Here is a 20,701-nt window from a genome sequence, read left to right as displayed (position 1 = left end):
GGAAGGGGAGGGTAAGCACACAGCCTATACAGTAGCAGCTCCTGGGGAAGGAGCTTGGCAGTGCTATCCCTGTTGCAGGTATGAGCAGGAGCTGCAAAACAAACACTGAATGTTATTTTCACTTCACCTTTTGTAGTGAAAAAATTCCTGGCATTTCTTTCTATTAATGAAATAGGTACTAACAGATCTTTTGTAAGTTGCTTAATGCAGCTCTAAAAGCATGGGGTGCCTGTACTCAGTAGGGAGGATGAAGGACTCTCCCTGCCTAACTTGCTGGAGGCAGGGTTCACAGGTGTTTCTTCAGGAAGAGGAGGTTGAAATGAGATGGTTGGAGACAGGTAGAGAGGAAGATGTCTAAAGACTGGGTTTTTGACGTATGTGTAAAGAGCTGAAGTTGTTGTAGCATTTAGACTGGGGCCAGCTGGTAGGCGTTGAATTCCAGGCTGAGGAATTTGGATTTTTATCTTGTAAGCCTTTGAGGGATGGGAAATGAGTGAAGCTTCTGACCAAAAGCAGTGAACCAGCAAGGTTGGATGAGGATACCGGGTCGCTTGTTTTGCAGTGCCTTTTTGGAGTGTTTGAGGAAGATCTTTATTTCGATGAGAAATCTATCCCTCTGAATTATGTTGTGACTCAGTATATATAGGGGGATTAATATTGCACTGTATGTATTTAAAGTCAGTGACTTAACTTTTCCTCCAGGTTAATTTTATGACCAAATCGAAGGCGAAAATTTTGAATTTAGTATAGAGGTAATACAAGTTGACTCATGCTTCAAAACCAGAAAAAGGGCCTCTCTGGTGCAAGAGGATACGTGTCAGCACTATGAAGCTGCACTGCAGTGCGAGTTCAGTTCCCGCCTAGGGAGCTGATCCCCAGGGCACAGCAGACCCCTCTTGCCTTTCTTGCTGCTTCCCTCATCAGTATATTTCAGTCAGGCCCCACATGCTGTCTCTGGTGAATCCTGTCACCCCCCTGAACCTCTGACTTACACTCCAGGTTTTGTATGTATAAAGAAATAAATCTTTCGAAGCCCAGAAAAAGATATTTTTAAAACCAATTCATAAAACTCAGGTTAAGGAATCTTGCCTCCAGGGTGCTTGATGCTGTCACAGTACTGCCTTGATAATCAATTTGAATTGCTTTATTTAAGCCGGAGTCTGCTTTGCATTAATTGTCTGCTGTACTTTAAAAAGGTTTGTATACTTGTTGGAAAGAATTTTTGAGGCATGTTAGAATGTGAGCTCATTGCTAGAAAGGGGAAGGCTCTTAATTATTTGAATGAATGCTGCCAGCTCTTTACTTTGTTCTGATTTTATTTATATCTAAGCAAACAGATACTAGTCCACAACGTTTAGATTGCTTATGTTTTTTTTCTCATATGGACACTCATTATGTTTTATAGTCAGAGGCTTTAATCCTTTGGTAGTCTGATGAATTCTAATGAGTAATGTCTCTGTAGGGTACTTGGTGGGCTTGTTTTAAAGTCTATTCACAAGGAGTGAAATCAAATCAGTTCCCTTCCCTCAAGAAAATTATTAGTACAAAAATACATCATTGCCACAGTTACTGTGTGTCAAGATTTTCCTTTAATTTTGTAAGTGTGGATAGAGACCTTGACTAATGAAGGAACCCAGTAAGGCCTAGCAAAGAGATGGTAATGTTGGGGTTCAGACCTAGATTTGTAACACTACCTCTTAGCCACTGAGATGCCATGCTTAATGTTTAGCAAGCAGCTTTTGGTTGTTGAGTCTTACACAGTATCACTGTGAGCTACAGTATACAGGTTATGCTGGTTTTGCTGGTAAAGAATCAGAATAAAAGAACTTGAAACATGGTTAAGTTAAGTTGTATACTTGGAGCCAGTCGAGTGCTATGGAAAGTGAATGCTCTTTACACTTAAAAAAAAATTATTTATTTATTTATGCATTCAAGAACTGGGGTAGAGGCATTGGGGTGGGGGTGGGAGAATTCACCAGAAACTGAGTGGGGAACAGAACAGGCAGATTGACACACACTGCTGAGGGGGACAGCAAGCCACACAGGAGAGGTGTTCTGTGCCATGTGGGTCCCATCCCTGGCTGGGGGTGGAAGGCTTCCTTGTGCCTGTGCTTTAGCCCTTTGTACCACCAGGGAGGGCAGTCTTTACATCTTCAGTGCATCAGAACAGCTCAGGTTTGGAAAGGTTTCCTGAAGAATCCCTTCAGGATGGTTCTTAAGGGGATGGGGCGGTGGACAGAATGTTCCCCGAGCAGATGTGATAAAAAAAATTCAGGATATTGGGTTTGCCATTTCAAATTTGTGGGAATCTCACGGTGCCACAAGAGGATAAAGATTCACTTTCGCACAGTGAACATAGCAATCCTGCCTGCAGTGGGCATGCAGTCTTTTGTTATGTGTGATCTTTATGTGCAGTATCATTCCAGAGTGGTAGAGTGGTGACAGCGTAAAATTCACAGTTTTCAAAGAACACAGACATAAATCCAAAGTGAGATTCAAAATAATTTTAGTTTACTGATTTGGAGAATATTTTAGGCTTGTCTGTTTTGGTATATAGTGGGTCCTTGAACAACATCCCAATCAATCTCATTTTACCATGGCATTGATGGAGGGTGGAAGGAGGGAGTATGTTCCTGGCCAGGGCCACTCTGAAATTTGATCGTTCTCCCCTTGTCTCTGGGTTTTCAGAAAAGCTGGATTTATTGCAATACACAGTTAAGAGTAGCAGCAGCTAAGACAAAAGTTCTGCTGCTCTCTTGTTTTTTTTTCTAGGTACACTCTGGTTTCTTCTCAAACATGTGCACACACTTCAGTGTATGGATATTTTTTGGTTTGTTATTACCTGTTAGAAGACATTTAGAGTTTCAGTTTTGGGATATTAACAAATGTTGTCATGAGTATTCAGGTACAAGTGTGGAATGGATATAAACATTATTCTCTTGGGTTGTGTCTAGCTGAAGATGATTGCATCATGTGGTAGGTAATGTGTTTAAATCTTTAATGTCTATAATTTAAATATGGGATACTGAGAATAAAGCAGTTTTATCAGTGTAACTGTAATCTATCCTTAAAAAATGTAGCTTAAAAAGATTTTCAGAGTTGTTACAAATATTTTAGAGCTAGAGAACAGTAGTCCTAATTTCTTACATTGAAGTTAGGTGAGAAAATTGCATTTAACATTTTACAGATGAACTTTTTTAAGGATACCGCTCTTAAACTATCACATCATCCATACTTTGTGTCTTAGTGGCTTTGGGAGTTCTATATAATCATGTTCAGAATATAAGGGTTGACTGCAATCAGATTTATGAAATGGTCATTTAAAAAAATTGGAAGTGATGTGGGTACAGCTGCTTTCCCCACACTTTGGGCATAATCTATGACCTGCTTTCTTTCTTTTTTTTTTTAAAGATTTATTTATTTATTCATACAGAACTGGGGTACAGGCCAGAGATGTGGAGGGTGAGAGGATTCACCAGGGACAGAGTGGGGAGCAGAACAGGCAGATCGATGAAGCACACTGCCGAGGGGAGCAGCGGGCTGGTCAGGAGAGGTCTGCTGCGCCCTGGGGTCACCTCCGGGGGCAGGCGGGGATCAAACTCATGCGGAAGTGGCTTAGGCTTCTTAGTGCAGTGCTTTAACCTGCTGCCTCCCCAGGGAGGGCCTGGATTTTCTTTTCAAGATTTATTTATTTATGCACACAAGATCCTGGGGTACAGGCCAGAGGCACAGGAGGTGAGAGGGTTCACCAGAGACAGAGTGGGGAGCAGAACAGGCAGAGCGACGAAGTACACTGCTGAGGGGAGCAGTGGGGAGACAGGAGGTCTGCTGCGCCCTGGGCGTCACCTCCCTGGCTGGGATCGAACTGCTGCAGTGGCTGTGGACAGCCCCATACATAGTGCTGGGTTCTGACCACCAGGGAGAGACCATGACTTGGATTTTCATAGCTTCAAAGTATGATTGTATAGAGAATGGTTTCTTTTCCTTTCAAAATAGTTCCTTTATTGTAGTAAATTTTATATATATATATATATATATATATAGAATTCACCACCTCAGCCACTTTTAAGTGTATAATTCAGTGGCATTAGTTAAGTATTGTGCTTTATACCACTATCCATTTCCAGTCTTTTTTTATATATCCCAAACAGAAACATTGTTCTCATGAAACAAAAACTCCATTCCCACCTCACCCCAGTCCCTGCAACTTTTAAGCTCTGTCTGGCTTAGTTGTCATAATGTTTACAAAGTTGATCTGTGTTGCAGCATGTATCAGGGCTGCTTTCCTTTTTATGACAGAATGGTAGTCTGGGTGTTTGTAGTCTACGCTGTGTTTGTTCCTGTCATCAGTTGGTGAACTCTAGGGTTGTTGCCACCTTTTGGCTATTGTGTGTAATGCTGCTATTGAGGCACAAGTTCTGGGGTCCTTGTTTTTAGTGTTTTTGTGTATGCCGTGGTCACATGTAATACATGTTTCTAGCACTGAGTAACTTACAAATTGTTTTCTGTAGAGGCTCTACCATGTTATACCCCCCTTTTTTAACCGTTCATAACAAAGACATTTTCATTTGTGAAGCCACAATTGGTTGGATCGCATTTCTCTTTCATGAAATCTTGTAACTCTTCCCTTTCTTTTCTCTTATTTTGGTCTTGAAAGGAATAAAAACACCTTGGCACCTTGGCAGGTAGTGACATTGCTCATCTCTATTAGACTCAGGAAAACGCCACAATCTCTGAGCGTACTTTGGGGATAGTTTTTTGGATAGGTGAGTCTCAAGATGTGCACTTGTGCAACTTTTCAGCCCTGTGCTGCACTAACGGTGCAGTTAGTTAATGAAACTTAGTAATGGTTTTATTGTATGTAGTTGTGTATGGAACTAAGTTGGCATAATAAAAAAAAATCTAGCTAGTCAAATGTTTTTCACGCTGCTAACATAAGGATCTTTTCTCCACCCTTTTGTCTCCAGCGAAGGAGAACGGCCTACTCAGAATGAGAAGAGGAAGGAGAAAAACATAAAAAGAGGAGGCAATCGCTTTGAGCCATATGCCAATCCAACTAAAAGATACAGAGCCTTCATTACAAATATACCTTTTGATGTGAAGTGGCAGTCACTTAAAGACCTGGTTAAAGAAAAAGGTAATGGTACTGGTGGTTGAGTAGGGTAAGAAGGTTGGTGTGTCATCTTTTCTGTGGCTAATTCCTTGGTTATTTTTTGTCAGTGGAGCTGTTCTGGGTAGAGCATGTGTTCTGTCCAGGCTTGAGAGTTAAGTCCCTCTCTCCAGCCCGACTTTTTTTGTGGTCATGCACCTGTGTGTCAGACAGGGTGGTTTGTATGGCCCCTGCCCTCCGAATGACTTTATTGGCTTCATATGGCTCCTAGGGCTTTGATGATGCCTGCCTGAGGGGAGCCTCTTGGTATTCAGGAAATTTTTTTAATTCATTTTAAGTGGGAGAGGTTTTTTTTTTTAAAACTGGCGGGAAGGTTGTTTAAATTTTGTGGATGTCTTCTGGGACCAAATTTGGTAGGTAGCTCTTGTGTGGCTCAGATTATAAATTAGAAAACATTAACTTGTACTCAGACTCTCCCACCCCTGGGGAAAAGGGGTAGATTGAGCTCCAAAGAAGCCATCTGCTGTGTACTGCAGTGCCTGCTCAGCAGTGGTCACAGCTCAGCATCTAAATTGTGGCCTCGGGCAGGGGAAGCAACCGAAGCTCTGCTGCCACCAGGAGGCCTGAGGAGGTTGGTTGCCCCAAGGGCCTGTCCTGTGCTGCTCCTCCCCCACCGGCCCCCCCCCCCACGTGCATCTTCTTTTTCCACACTCTTGTTCTGCTGCTTTTGTCTTTTCCTGATTCTTGGCCCTTCTGGTGGCACTCAGGGCTAAAGGGATTGATTGCTCTGCCCTGTGTAAAACAATTTGTCTAATGCCTTGAGGTCTCTCATCACCCCAACCCACAGGAAACCTAGAATCAAATTACCCTTAATGGAACCTTTTTGAAGGACTGAGAGGTATTGGTTTTCTGGAGCATTCATAATGAAAAGAGATTTGAGCTTGATTTGTCAAATGATTAACATTTCAGTGACAGATGCCACGTGGATAGGCCATTTTGGTATGTGTACTGGTGCTCCCAGCATTGGGTCCTGAGCTTCTGAGTGGCCCAGTGCCAGCATTGTCCCATCACTTAATTTGACCATGACATGCCAGAAAGCACTGGGCACCTTGACCCTCTCTGTACAGTTATGTATGCTGCTCCCATGTAGTATTTTCCAAACGTTTTGGTGTGAGATTTGTTTTCTGCCTTGATCAGCCAAATCATTCCTACCAATGTTCCTAGGGCAGAAGTGAAGTTTCTTTTTGTCTGAAGGGCGTGTCATGTGGCATCCCAGATGCAGTGTTCTTGGTTTTTGGGACTGCTGCTTCAATACAAGCTTAGAATTTCTGTCCAGTCCAGTTGGGTCTCATTTGAATTAGTTTTTGGGATAACCCCCAAATTTGTGTTCTCGTGATTTGGTGGAACCGCTGAATTGATATTCACATTGATAATAAGGTATAGTAGTTCCAAGAACCAGGAATGTGGCTTTGAAAATGCAATTGTTAGAATTTTGTAAGAGATTGCTGGCCAAATTATTTTTTCATTTTTAGGAGTGTGTGAACCAGTTTTGGGACATGATGGATAAAGTAGGTGACATTTTTTACTGCTTTACCATTCAGTACTTCAGTTTTGGAAGCCTTAAAGCTGGTAGCAGCCCCCGCCGCCGCCGCCATGATGTTTCTGGATGTAGAAGCAGTTCACCTCAATTTACTATTTTGCACTGTATAAGTGTGGAGCCAGCCTGTCGGTTTACTTAGATACTTCCAAACTGGTTCTCATATTCCCCTGGCATATTGCTAGGAATGCCCTGGCTCAGCCCTCTCAGTGTATTTTTGGTGGTGTAATTTAGAATTACAGGTGTGCAGTAAATCACTTATTTTTAATAAATCCTAAAATGTTCTTGTTTAGAGCTCCCCTGTACAGGTTAAATGAATATTTTCTTAAATATTCGCCATATTGGATTGTGGGTAAAGGGAAATTCATAAGTGAAAGGTCATTTTTTTGTGGAAATGTTTATTTCACTATATGAAGTCTAAAAATTTATTGTTTACATATGAGTCCTTAAGAAATGTCTTTTTCATTTTGAGGTCTTAAAAATTATTCACGGCTTGGTATAACCAGCTTATGTTTAAATGGTTATTTGGAATCTGGAACATTTATTTGAAATCTGTTACAAATTAAGTTGTACCTTTCTGAAGATTTGTTATTGCACAGATAAAAATTGTAGATAAGACAAATTATACTCAAAGTAGCAGCTTCAAAATATCTCAGGACCAGACAAACCAGAGTTGTGTTGTCCTAGCCCAGCCACTCTTTAGTCCACTTCTCAAGAATCTCTCTGGGTAGTCCTGTTGTTTTAGGAAACTAGTAGGATAAGAGCTAGAATTAGCTTCTCTCAATTTAAAAGTCTGAAAAACGCCCTGTCACTGCAGCACTGTGTAATCACCAGCTCTCAGCTGCAGGAGCTTTTACAGTGATGTCAGAGCTTGTCTGTGTGTCCCTGTTCATCTCTGGTCTCCTTTCCCCCACACCCCTGCTGGGGAGCAGCGACGGCTCATCTTTAATTTTGTCACCGAATCGATTCTTAGGAAACCCTAATAATGCATATATTTTGTGAACTTTGGTTACTTAGTGTAGCTTCTCCCAGATCTGCTTGGTGGCACTATCAGGAAACAAATCAGCACTGTGGGTTTTAAGGAGATAATATTTGAGGACTTTATTTTGTTCTAAGCCAGGCAGCATTTTTGCTTATACCCTCCTCTCCCACATCATGCTGACCTCTGGGCTTTAACAGCCTTTCTTTTGACTATGTTTATTTTTTAATGGAGTTGTTACATGGTTGCTGGGATCTCTGAACAGTTGCTCAAATGAAAAAAATATTGAGAGCCAGCATAAAAAGAAATTTGAGATTGCTCAATCCAGATCGAAAGTGATTTGACAGTCCTAACAACTTCCTGGTTGTCGTCACTTGACAGATAATTGGGATACACATCTACAATTGGGTGGTCTGGGTGCTATTAAACTTAAATCATGTGGCACTGAATTATTGGCAGGTTCTGAGTGGAAGAAGAAAGCAGCATTGGGCTGCTGCTGCTCCTGGCCTACCTGGGGTACCCACCTAGTGGCAGGACTGTGCTGCCCTGGCAGTGAGCACACACTGGGGCACAGCTTGAGGGAGGGGGGAAGGTCAGTGATAGAGTTCAGTTTACTCTCAGTCAATCTCAGTTTAGCAGCAGTCAGTCCAGTTTGTGTGAGCAAAGATTTCTTTAATTACTTAATCCTTCTCTTTTTATTTAATGCATCACTTTAAGGTTCAGATCCAGCTGACCAAAACCAAGGCCCAGAGGGCAAGTGTAGTCCTATAGAAAATCTATTGGGAGCCTCCCTGGTGGCAGAGGGGTTAAAGTCTCAGCACTATCAAGCAGTCAGCAGCCACTGCAACCTCAGTTCCACCCCTGGCTGCAGAGCTGACCCCCAGGGCACAGCAGACGGCTCCTGTCCCACCTGCTGCTCCCCTCAGCAGTGGATTTCAGTGGATGGACCTGTTCTGCTCCCCACTCTGTCTCTGGTGAATCCTTCTCCCCCACCCCTACCTCTGGCCTACACCCAGGCTCTTGTATGCATAATGAATAAAATAAACTGGGGGATGGGTGGGAATCTCCCATTGACTCCTAGAGATAATCTACATGGTGGGTCTAAGGAGCAGAACTTCATTTTCTGTTTAAGTGAAAACCCCTTACCCAGTGTATTTAACTGTATTTGGCTACTGCTTCTTAGCTTTCCTGTTGTAGATTTCAACTTGCATTTTAGAAAAGGCTGTTATTTGAAAATGGTGGGTATCTAGGTTGAGCCCCAGGAGTGCAGCTTAACCTGGCCTTTTACTTGGTGAATTTTGGTCTTGTTAGAGGTAGTATTCTTTTGTTATTGCCATTGAAATGGAGCAAGAATGAGATTTTTTTTTAATTTGTCTGCAACTCAGTCAATGTGTAGACTAAATATTTTGCCTTATAAGTAACCTATATATTGAAGGAACACTTTCCAAACTAAAACATTCATTTTTTTCCATGTATCCCTTTTCCATTAAAATGGAAATATACTATTAGGAGGTGAAAAATGTTTGATAATATATATGCCTTGCTTTTGAGCCTTCTCCACTTCAAGCCCCTTTTAAATATTTAGGTCTTTTCACAAGTGAAGTCTCTTCAGCTGAGCTTTAGTTCCCCCCCCCCAACTCCAAGCCCCCCCCCCCCATTTCAGCATTAAATGAGAGCACAAAAGCAAATGTTCTTTGTGATTAAAAATGTGTGTGGGGAGTATTAAAAAATTCCCCCAAGGGACTGCCTCAGTTCTTTGTGGATTGCTCATCTGCTTACCCTGGTGATGTGCTTTATTCTTTAGGCAGTTTTTAAAATAATTCACCTAAATGTTTATTAAAAATAATTTCTTGGAGTATTTTAAAATTAAGGTAGGTGATAACATTTAGTGTTAAATCTTTCAGTTTTGGGGTTTTCATTTAGCTGTTTTGATGTTCAAAAGCCACTGTAGAATTTTTCTGGGCCTTCGCTTGGGATTCCTTGGGTTCAACTCCACCTTCAGGAAGGAGAGGAGTGGCAGTATTTTGAATACCTGTGAGCTCCGTTTCTGTGAGTCTTGCTAGTAATGCCAGTTTATCTCTGCCTCTCAGCCCTGTGTGACCTGCTCTGGTTGATTAGGCCTTTGATACCACATCACTGAATGTGACTAGAGTATACACAGTTAGAAAAAAATTTACCTTCAGATTCCCGATATTTGCACTGACTGTACTTCACAGATCTCTGCTTTAGTATTGTAGAGTCAAAAGAAAGGTGGTCTTTTAAAGCTTTCGTTATTGTCTTCCCTCTGAGGAATCTGAATTAGCACCCACTGCAGTTCCAATAACTGATTTGTACTACAAATCACGATGTTGATGCTGCCTCTCCTAGGGTAGAGGCTGGGATTTTAGGAATTTGTGAGGTGCTATGGGTATTGATGCTCAGGAATAGCCCTTCCTCCAGCCAGAGCAGTGAGTGCTCCTGTGGCTCACCTGATGAGATGGAGGGTTTGTTCTTTTGTAATTTTTTATTCTTGCTAAATAATTGTGTCACTTAGGGGAAAAAGGAAATGTTTTAAGCAAATTCATAGTACAGAGGATTGAAATTGGATGTGTGCCATCACTAGAATGTTAAGTGGGAAAAGTCCTGACTTCTAAACCTGGCTTTTTGTTAAAATGGTTATGACCACGGACAAAAGTTTGGTTTGGACTTGCTTGTTTCTAGGTTGCAACAATACCTTGGAGAAAGGTCTTTATGGGCTCTCATTAGAAACTTAATAACATTTGCAACAGTACTTGAATTCTGAGAAAGTGGTTTTAGCTGTCTTGAGTTAGTTAGATACTGTGATTTTATTTTTTAAGGCCTGTTAGGCGGTAGTCACAGCTGGTAGGAGTGTGGGGTTTCCTTTCACCGCGTCTTGACATTGAAATTTTCATCATAGTGGAGACATGGGCTATTGGTCCTCAAATGGCTGCTGCTGTTGAAACAAATGGCTTTGAATACAGCTTCAGAATGTCCTTAACTTTTTCAATTTGATTTATTTCTGTAAAGGGGAAATAAAGCCAGTGTGGGCGTGTTCCTGTGAATGGTCATTTATCACTTTGCCCCTGAGGAGTGCTCCAGCAGTTATCTATCCCAGCCCCTCCTGTCTTCTTTCATTTCTTTGCACTAATGCTGTGTCCTGCCTCTTTTGTGCAAAGTGTTGATTTGATTCTGTAACATTTCAGGGAAAGACAGCAGAGGTGAGGCGATAGAGGTAAACTTGCACGCTTGCCTCTGTGCCGGGCAAATATATTACCAACAAGTACGACCTTCAAAATGTTTCTATTCAAATTTCATTTCACATTCAGTCTTATACTAATTTTTAAATTTCCTTAATTATTTTAATACTGTTTGAGTAAAGAATTAGAGTAGGCAGGACTTGCTGAGGCATTAAGAGGGTTATTACTACGCCCTTGGCGCTACAGACTAGACTTGACAGCTGCCTTGGAGAAGGCTTTACCATCTTGAAAACATCCTTAAGTAAAAAAAAAATCCCTGAGAACAAAAGTCCTTTCTTGACTTTGGAGAAGCTGCTTAGAGATTGTTTTCTCCATGTTCACATGTTCAACTGCCCTGTTTTCTGTGTGCCATCTTCACATTCAGCAGCCATTTTGGTGGTTTTCTAGGTGGGTTCTTACGTCTGGTCATGGTGGTCATGAGTCGGCAATCCAAACCTTGAGGAAAAGCTGCAGAGTCCTTTGAAATACTTGTTTTTATCCCCTTTGTGTAGTTAGAATTAATGAGTATAACTGTTTAGCCACAAACTGAGCTCTAAATTTGTGTTTATCTGTATTTTAATGGGGAAGTTGAGAAAGCAGCAAGAATATGGAGTAATTCACTGAACAGAATCCAGGTGCTGCTCTGGATTTGTGATGTCTGCTCAGGCATTCTACTTCAAATAGTTGTAATAGCACAGCACTAGAGCTGTGTACAGGACCAGCTGTAGAATTTGTGGGGCCCAGTGCAAAATGAAAATTCGGGGCCCCTGGTTAAAGGCATCATTCACCATTTCAAGACAGTCACAATGGATTAGTAAACGGAGCGCCGGGGCCTCCGGGCTGCAGTACGGGAAGCCTGCCCGGATGGCGGTCCTGCTGTGCGCGCCTCTGAGTACTTGTACACCTCCATGTCAGTAGCATCTGAGTGCAGGTCAGTGAGTGCCGCCTGTGTGCTGTTGACCAGCTTTCACCAGTAAGAGTGTATGTGTGAAACTGTTTTCCTCCTTTCCCCAAAAAGTGAGCCACGCAGACTCCTTTCCTGTAGATTTGGATTGCCTCTAGTCATGAGTAGTCCAGACAGGGAAATTGATGTGGAAATAGCTTGTTTGTGGTGGGAGGAAAATCAAGGACATATTGTTGACAAGTTTCACCTTTTACTGCACACCTGTAATGCCTAGTTTGGTGGTTTAGAGAATATGGAGTGTTTCTGGGCTTTCTTATAAGGCAGAGGCTCCATACAAGGTTGCTGATGATTGTTCTAAATTCCCATTGTTTTCTTGGCTTTTCTCCCTTGGTTTATGTGTCGTCTGGAAACTGATTTGTAGTTGGTGAGGTAACATACGTGGAGCTCTTAATGGACGCTGAAGGAAAGTCAAGGGTAAGTGTCTGAGAGAATTTCTTCTGTGGATTTACTACATGAAAAATGTAACTGTATGGTGGCGTGGAATGGAATGAAATCAGGAAGGCAGTGAGCGCTCCCGTTACAGTAGCTATGTTCGATTTTGCCAAACATTTGAGTGGGGTGGGAGGGGACCTGCAAACGGGAGTCCCGCTTGTCCAAATGGCTGGCCAAAGAGCTTTTTGGTATTCTGTTTGGATGCCCATTTTGGGTAACTGGGGACCAATAGCAGCATTGTCTCTTTGTTAACAGAGGAATTGGCTGTGTGTGAATTATGCATGGAATTTCAGTGGTGGTATATTAATGTAAAACGTGTGTTCTTGTCTAGAAAATGTTACTCTTGGTTGTTTGCTGAATTTGAAAGTTGTGTGAACCAAAGATTCTGAAAAGTTGCCTTTGTGCCAGTAAATTGTAAAACAAATATTTAAAACCTGAATGTTTAAAATTGGCCTAGATTAAAGAGAAAATTAACTACTTTCTGTCGTGCAATAGAATGGCTTAGAATAATCAAATGGATGAGCCTAACTATGGAAGGGATGGATTTAGGAGCAGTAGTATGATAAGGAATTGATTGATTATAGAGGAAAGCAGATCTAAAGTTGGTGTGATTTCTTGGAGAACCTGAATTTAGGTCTGCTTATTATAACTTAGCAACTTTAGTGCAGTGGTAATGTGTGGGCACAGGAAAATACTAAGGAGCCCGGCTCTTTATAAAGGAAGGCTAGGTAAGATACTTCTGTCAGCCTCCCCTTAGAAAAGGGTTTATTAAAACGAATAATAACTTTGTGACAAATCATTTTTAATTTATAGTTGTCACTGAAATTTACTGTTTTTTTCTTTTCTTTTCTTTTTCCCCTTCTTTCCTCGCTCTTCTGACTGGTCTGTGATGACTTCCAAAGGGGTGTGCGTAAGTATTGTTTACTTACTTATTGGCATTTGGGTCTTCTGAGTTTTAGAGCTGGTTTCACATATTTTCTTTTGACCCTTCATAGTGTTGTTGAATTCAAGATGGAAGAAAGCATGAAAAAAGCTGCAGAAGTTCTAAACAAGCATAGTCTGAGTGGACGACCACTGAAAGTCAAAGAAGTAAGCTCTTAAAACACTGGCTTCCAGTCACAGTTGTTGCATTGTCCCTACTTGGCGTGAGGGAAAGACAGTCGTAGTCCTTGGCTGCGTTTTACAGAGCTGGCGATCCTGGTTTCGTGAAGAGGGTCATTTGCAGGCTGAAGCAGGCACTCTTGAGAACTCAGGCGTAGTGGTGGAGCACGTGCTGATGAGTGGTGGCTGCGCCCTGATGCCTTCGCCTGCCTTTCCTCAGGAGAAGTCATGGTAGGGGCCGAGGCTCTGTGTTCAAGGTGGTGCACAAAGGGGCCGTGCACCTCGGCCTGTCCAAACAGCACGTGCCCGAGTCACTCGCCCGGATAACTGACGGGCGGTGACCTCGGGCTGGTTTTGTGTTTTGATGTTTTGGAGAAATCACCTGTGGGGTTTACAGAAATTAAAGTAGCCCAAGAAGGTCTAATTTCAGTCTGGAAATTACACGTGTATCAAGTCTTCTCTTCCCCTACTTATTTTTTAGTTACGTTCAATTGAGATCTAATTTTTACACTTTTCCTCTTTCCCTTGGCTCAAATTTCCCCCATACTGGTGTTCAACTTGTTGGATTTGTTACAGATTTCAAGACGTTTTCCAAACAATCAGGCTCGGCATTTTGGGGACTATTTCTTAGCGCGGAAGCAAGGTTTTAGTCATGGTCGGATCAGTTAAATGCAATGCTTTTGTACTTGTTTTAGGATCCTGATGGTGAACATGCCAGGAGAGCGATGCAAAAGGTGATGGCTACGACTGGTGGGATGGGTATGGGACCAGGTGGCCCAGGAATGATTAATATCCCACCCAGTATCCTAAATAATCCTAACATCCCAAATGAGATTATCCATGCATTACAGGCTGGAAGACTTGGAAGCACAGTATTTGTAGCAAATGTAAGTAAATGGAAACATTTTAATTTTTGTCAATATGTATGTAGTCCTTAGGAGTTCCAAAAGAAAAACTTATATATAAAAAAAGGGCTCTACTCTTTTTTTTTTTTTTTTTTTTAAGATTTACTTATACTTAGAGGACTGGGGTATAGGCTGTAGAGTTGTGGGGAGTGAGAGGATTCACCAGAGATAGAGTGGGTAGCAAAACAGGCAGATTAACAAAGTACACTGCTGAGGGGAGCAGCAGGTGGGTTAGGAGAGATCTGCCGTGCCCTGTGGGTCAACTCCCTGCCCAGGATCGAACTTGTGCTACAGCAGCTTCAAAGAGCTTCTTAATGCGGTGCTTTAACCCATTGTACCACCAGGGAAAGCCCATATTCTATTTTTTGTTTTTTAAACATTGATTTATGCATATAAGAACTGGGGTGTAAACCAGAGGTGCCGGGGTAAGAGGATTGAACACAGAGAGTGGGGAGCAGAACAGGCAGACCCACTGAAATCCCCTGCTAAGGGGAGCAGTGGGCGGGACAGAGGAGGTCTGCTGTGCCCTGTGGTCAGCTCCCTGGCCAGCCAAGGAGTGCTACAGTGACTGGAGTAGCTTAATAGCACTGTGTCTTAAACCCCTGTGCTACCTGGCAGGCCCAAAGAGGTTACATTCATGACATTACTTCAGATAAACCTTGGAATTGGGCTTTGTCCCCTAATAACTACCTGGATTATAAGTTACAAGCTTGATAGAGATACCATCAGGGCCACGTTTACTCAGTTTTGGTGGTGTTTACAACAGTGCACCAGAGTCTGCCCTAAACTCTTGGGAGTTTTAGGTTAAGGTGAGGAAGCATATGAGCACAGGTCTGTCTGACACTTTTCCTGCCTTTCTGCTTAGGGGCACTAGAAATATGTGTAGTGTACACGTATTTGCTTTTGTTGCCAAGGTAGATGGAGGTTTGGGGAGGATGACTGTAAACCTTAGCTTGGGGAAAACATTATTTAATTGCTTTCTTTGTACAACATTTTTTGATGTTGACAAAATGAATATTGATTTGAAAGGCAAAAGGTCACCTTAGCTTTTGCTTTACAGAAAAAGAGTAAATGCAGAGGAGAGAGACAGTAAACGAGCAGTGAAGGCCAGGCCTTATAATCCTGCTTAAAAGCTGACCCTGCAGTGAATGAGTTTTTGTGATAATTTTATTTCCTGATCTTTTCCAGCCGAAACATGTCTTGTTCATGTACTTTTTTTTAAAAAGTGTTTTTCTTAAGAAATTTACATTGAGGTTTTCCTCCCCTTTCTTTAGCTGGATTATAAAGTTGGCTGGAAGAAACTGAAGGAAGTTTTTAGTATGGCTGGTGTGGTGGTCCGTGCAGACATTCTTGAAGATAAAGATGGAAAAAGTCGTGGAATAGGCACTGTTACTTTTGAACAGTCTATTGAAGCTGTGCAAGCTATATGTATCCTTTCACTGGCATTCCCCTCTTGGCCGGTTGGCCTCAGCGTTGCATCAATAGTTTGTGTGGGGCAGAGCTAACCTCGTGATTGGTGCTTCTTCACTGACCAAAGGGAACACATACTGTGGAATTTGAAAGTTCACACGTGCCCTGCGTGGCTTTTCCCAATGCTCTCTTCTTGGAGGAGTTCGGTTTAAAGAGGGAAGTGCAGGGAAATCTCTGCTGGAGAAAACAGTTGTTGTTTGACAAAAGTTCCCTCCCCGAGTAGGTGAGATTTCGGAAGAAGCACCCCTCTCTGGCCCCACGTTGGCTACCCCACAGGTAGGACTTCTGTGTTCCCACTGGAGAGCACCACCCACGCACGCACTGAGTGACCGCACAGGCCGCTGTCTCAACCAGAAAGCTGTTTAACAGAAAGGGTGGGCTGCCCGGCTCCTGGGCACACTCAGGCTACAGTGTCCCTGCTAGAGGGTGGTCTCTGAGAAGTGGAGGGGACACGAAGTTCTGGGGAGCAGCTGAAGTTACCTTTTCTCTGAGTTTCATTTGTTTCTTTTATACTTTAGAAACATAGCTTCAAAGTATAAGGCAGAATCAAAATTGCTTATAAATTTCCGAGGGAACTGTAGCAATTCGAATCTTTTTTTCTGCTTGTACATGTTTTCAGAATTGCGAAAAGTAACCTTAATTGTAATATCAGCTATGTTTAATGGCCAACTGCTATTTGATAGACCAATGCATGTGAAAATGGTAAGTTAATAGAATCTTTTTCTACAGTGTTCTCAAATAAGTAGTAAAAACATGCGATGTGTGTGTACACACTCACAAGTCCCTCTAAGCTAAAGAAGATGCAGTGTGTTGAGCAGATTACCGCAGCTCTGTAGTGGGTTTTTCGTTTGTACAGTTGGCTGCCCTTGACATTGTCAGGTCAGCCAGGGCCCTGCTTGAGCAAGTGGATGCTTGGCCCAGAAGTTCCACATTCAGAGAACGATACATAGATAGGTTGCAAACTACGGCAGCGCATCTTCTGTGAAAATGATTAATTCTTTGGTTGAAACAAGCCTTTGAAGTTCTGTGCAAGCACTTCAGTATGAAGGTTCGCCTTACTGTAACGTGAGGTTACACACCTTCAGGTGTGACTGAAGGTAGCCTGGTTAGAAATGGAGGGCACCATTAAGAACTTTTCTTGGTTACTTTAAGCCTTTACTTTTTTTCAAGTAGAGAATTATGTCACAAGATTTAGTTTCAAAGCATGTGAAAAGAGTAACGCCCTGCTCGGGGCTGAGACCCTGCGTGAGTGCCCAAAAGCATCAGGCGCCCTGTCCCCTCCCTGCTAATCCAGGCCGCTGTGTGTCAGGACTTCTCCAGCCAGCCCTGATCTTGGGCGTCGCTTCCTTGCTGTTGTGAGCAGTGTTGCAGCACATGCTGACAGGGTTCACTTTCTCTTTCAGGATGAGAGGGCCTTACCTAAGGGAGATTTTTTCCCTCCTGAGCGTCCACAACAACTTCCCCGTAAGTATCTCAATAGAAATGTACGGAACTACACTTAGACCTGAGCTTTGTTCTGTAGTTCTCTCGGCTGTTTTTGAGGAAAGGGCTCAAAAAGGATGCTCATTCCTGGGGAAGGAAGAATCAGAAGCTACCAAGGGAATTGAAAGTACTAGGTGGCCCAGAAACTTCCCTCCTAGGTATACTCCAAGAGGACTCACAAAAAAACTTAGTTTTTGCACAGAAATTGGTGCACAGGTGCCAGGGTAGCATGAGTTAGTGGATGAATTGGTGAATAAAATGGGATAATTCCATATGGTGGAATGAAAAAGAGTGAAGTGTTGATAACACACTTTAGCCACGAACATGAGCTTGTCTTGGATATAGGCAATGTCCAGAGTGACAGAACTATAGGCAAGAAGTGGGCAAGTGGTCGCCAGGGACTGGGCGGGGAGTAAATGGGGAGTGACACCTGCTGGAGAAAAGGGGGTGATGAGAATGTTCTGGGTTTGGATAATGGTGATGGTTGCATAACTGAAGATACCATATCACTGAACCATACACTGAATGGGTGAATGGTTTTGTGCTATGTGGAGTATAGCACTCAAAAAGTTTGAGGGATGGTTATTTATAGCCTTGCAATAGGGAAAGCTAGTTGCCTGGCTGCTACGTTGGTGCAAGTGACCGCACCTGTGCCGGCCCCAGGGGAGCTACGAGCAGTGTGGCCGTCTCGGTGGTGGGCAGGCAGGGCCAGCCAGTAGCTGGGGCTGTGCTGAGCACTGGTGGGACTGGGAGCTGCTCGAGCTGGGCTGGGAGCAGCAGCCTCACCTCAGAGGCAGTCCCGGGGGCAGCTGGAGGGAGATAGATGCCTGCTTAGCAGAGGGCAAGGGAGGCCGTGGCCTGCAGCTGGGACTGTAGCCTGGGGCCCAGCCAGAGAGGTTGCTGGAATGGCAGCCAGCACCATTCAGTGGCACTTTACTCTTGAGTGCCCTTGCACTTCTGGATCATAGCAGCACGGAGGCGTGTTTGGAGGAGAGGTTGCTGGATCTGTGAGCAGCACACGTCTTACCTGCTGGCAGTTACCATCAGAGGACCGCAACTCCCTGGTGTAGTTATTGTCATCACTTGGCAGTGATCACCAGAATCCAGGGTAGTAGCTCTTGTTTTCTGTGCTTAGAGGAGTTGGGGGAGGGCTACTTGGCAGCCTTGGCCAACACACACTGGGCCCCCGGGACCCCATTATTGAGGTGCGGCTTGTAGGTTGACTTCAAAGTCTTCAGTGCCTTGGGGAGTGAGTAACCTTGGTGATCACTTACTGCTGTTCTGTTGTTTTTTCAATAGTTTATTTTTCCACCTTTTTGTGCATTTTTCCGTCTCAGTTGTAGTCCCCTTGGGCTTCCCGTCACCAAATCACCGGTGTGCCATCCATCACCAAGGTTGTTTTGTTGTTGATGTTTAATACAATTTATAAACAGGGTGTTGATCAGATTAAATCACCTGGGAATTTGTGCTGTAAATTTTTCAAGTCTAAACTGGTCTTGCTTTATTTAAGCCTCAGACCACAGTCACCTAGAACACTGCAAGTATCTTCAACTGCCATGCCTCGTTGGCTATTTTAAGACTTGTCCCTGTTTTTGTTTCCTTGCTCGTATTTGTGGGGCATGGAATTTAGAGTGGATTCATGGGTTAGGAGGCACTTTGGGTAGAAGATAGGTTCTTTACACCTTCGCTGCTATTAGAATCGCTTGCATCAGTCAGATTAATGTATGCTTAGATGATTGGCTGGTTTATAACTTATTTTTTCCCCGTGAGAAAGGTCCTGTAGGTGACCAGTTTGGGAAGTGGGGGTTGGGCATGCTCCTGTTGCTTGCACCTGGTGTCCTGGGCTATTTTTTCTGATAAGACATTTCAGTTTCTGATTTAAGGTAATAAAGTTTACAGATCTTCTTATGTGGATATGGATTTGTAGTCCTTTTCTACAACTTTCCACTGGAATGATTTTTAATTGCCCTTGTTTTATACACAGCACGAACTCCAGTTGGTATTTGAGTAAGAAAGGCTGTGCCTTTAAGGGGGAGCCCTCGCGTGCGCCAGTGCTGAGTTCGGAGTCAGGCCTCAGGCTCGCCAGTAGCAGTAGCAGCGGCTGGGCAGCAGGGTGCCGGCTGGGCAGCAGGGTGCCGGTTGGGCAGCAGGGTGCTGGCTGGGCAGCAGGGTGCCGGTTGGCAGCAGGGTGCCGGCAACCACGCGGCAAGCGGAGCACTTTGCCTTCGAGGAACATGACTTCCTGGGTGGAATGAATCTACACTTTGGATTTTCTCTTCTGTTTTTAGATGGACTCGGTGGCATTGGCATGGGCTTAGGACCAGGAGGACAACCCATTGATGCCAATCATCTGAACAAAGGCATTGGGATGGGAAACCTAGGACCTGCAGGTGAGAGCTACTGTGGCCTTACCTGGGGGCTTCTGAGGGATTCAGAGTTACTTACTGTTAAAGATTATTGTTGGGGTCATAGATACTGACTGGATAAAATGGAGCAAACATGTACCTGGGACTGAAATTCCTCGTCACTCAGTTCGGATTCATTTTGTCAAAGGGAGTCAAGTATTTACTGAGTTGAATCCATTTTTCTTAAAACCTTTGGTTTTTATTCTGGCATGACCTTCTGAGCTGAGATCGCTAAGCCATTTGCTTGAAGGAGGCAAGCCAGAGAGTTGGTCTTGCTCAAGGTCACATCAGTTAGTGACAGAAACTGTAGGTGTCCTGACTCCAGGACCACAGCGCTCTCACGCTCTACTCCCCAGGGTCTCTCCTCACGCACCGGATGTTAACACTGCTTGTAGAGGTGGGCCGTTGTTGGTGCCAACAAGGCAGGAGGGCCTCTTGTGTGACCACATAGCTGTCATAGGTCACAAGGACAGTGATGAAGTGTTGTCCTTGTTTAAGAAGACAAAATAGTGATTTAAAAACTGGAACATGCAAAACACACTTGAAAACTCTCCGGCATTCTCATTCCTGTGCAGTGAGGATTTCATATTCTGTTAAAAAAAAAAAACAAAACAAAAACCCTCCATTTTATGACCTCAGATATGGGTTTTTATTTCTAGAAATCCTTTGAATTATTATGTGGACTCTGGTCTAGCCTACGAGTGTCGGTCGTACATATCATATCCCTTGTCTCCCAGATTAAATTCTGGTGCTGATCTTAATCTCCTGGGCTGTTACCTCAAATGACTACTGATTTGACCACTGCACCCCCCACACCTAAGAGGGGAGGCTGTGGTTAGAGACTGGGGGCCTCAGTGTTTCTAGAAACTGCTTTTTATTTGGAGAATTTTACCTTTAAGAGGACTTCTACTATTTTCCCAAAATAGGCTGCAAAGTGTATGGTCTTAGTCTGAGCTTGATCATTAGATTTCTCATTTTTAGAATGGACGTGGTCAGTTAATAAAACTGTGTGACCCCACA

The 20,701-nt window shown here is 43.3% G+C and overlaps 1 protein-coding gene across 11 annotated transcripts in view; it reads left to right on the top strand.

Moving 5' to 3' along the window:
* Window positions 1-4,968: 4,968 nt before the first annotated feature.
* Window positions 4,969-20,701, top strand: part of HNRNPM (heterogeneous nuclear ribonucleoprotein M) — a 28,852-nt gene continuing 13,119 nt past the window's right edge. For 2 of the 11 annotated variants that reach the window (XM_012729727.1, XM_012729723.1), the window contains exons 1-10: window positions 5,060-5,137; window positions 12,248-12,300; window positions 13,221-13,228; window positions 13,314-13,407; window positions 14,115-14,153; window positions 14,271-14,306; window positions 15,599-15,752; window positions 16,447-16,496; window positions 17,198-17,258; window positions 19,565-19,666. In XM_012729727.1, coding sequence (XP_012585181.1) covers window positions 12,277-12,300; window positions 13,221-13,228; window positions 13,314-13,407; window positions 14,115-14,153; window positions 14,271-14,306; window positions 15,599-15,752; window positions 16,447-16,496; window positions 17,198-17,258; window positions 19,565-19,666 — 568 coding nt within the window. In that variant the 5' untranslated portion in view covers window positions 5,060-5,137; window positions 12,248-12,276. Of the gene's footprint in view, window positions 5,138-12,247; window positions 12,301-13,220; window positions 13,229-13,313; window positions 13,408-14,114; window positions 14,307-15,598; window positions 15,753-16,446; window positions 16,497-17,197; window positions 17,259-19,564; window positions 19,667-20,701 lie in introns of all 11 variants that reach the window. The other 9 variants (XM_004689409.2, XM_012729728.1, XM_012729724.1 and 6 more) reach the window with 6 other exon arrangements.

Source organism: Condylura cristata, unplaced genomic scaffold (assembly GCF_000260355.1).
Source record: "Condylura cristata isolate star-nosed mole 26May11 unplaced genomic scaffold, ConCri1.0 scaffold00025, whole genome shotgun sequence".
NCBI lineage: Eukaryota > Metazoa > Chordata > Mammalia > Eulipotyphla > Talpidae > Condylura > Condylura cristata.
Note: the sequence above shows the minus strand (reverse complement) of the source record. Positions and strands in the feature narration are given on the sequence as shown.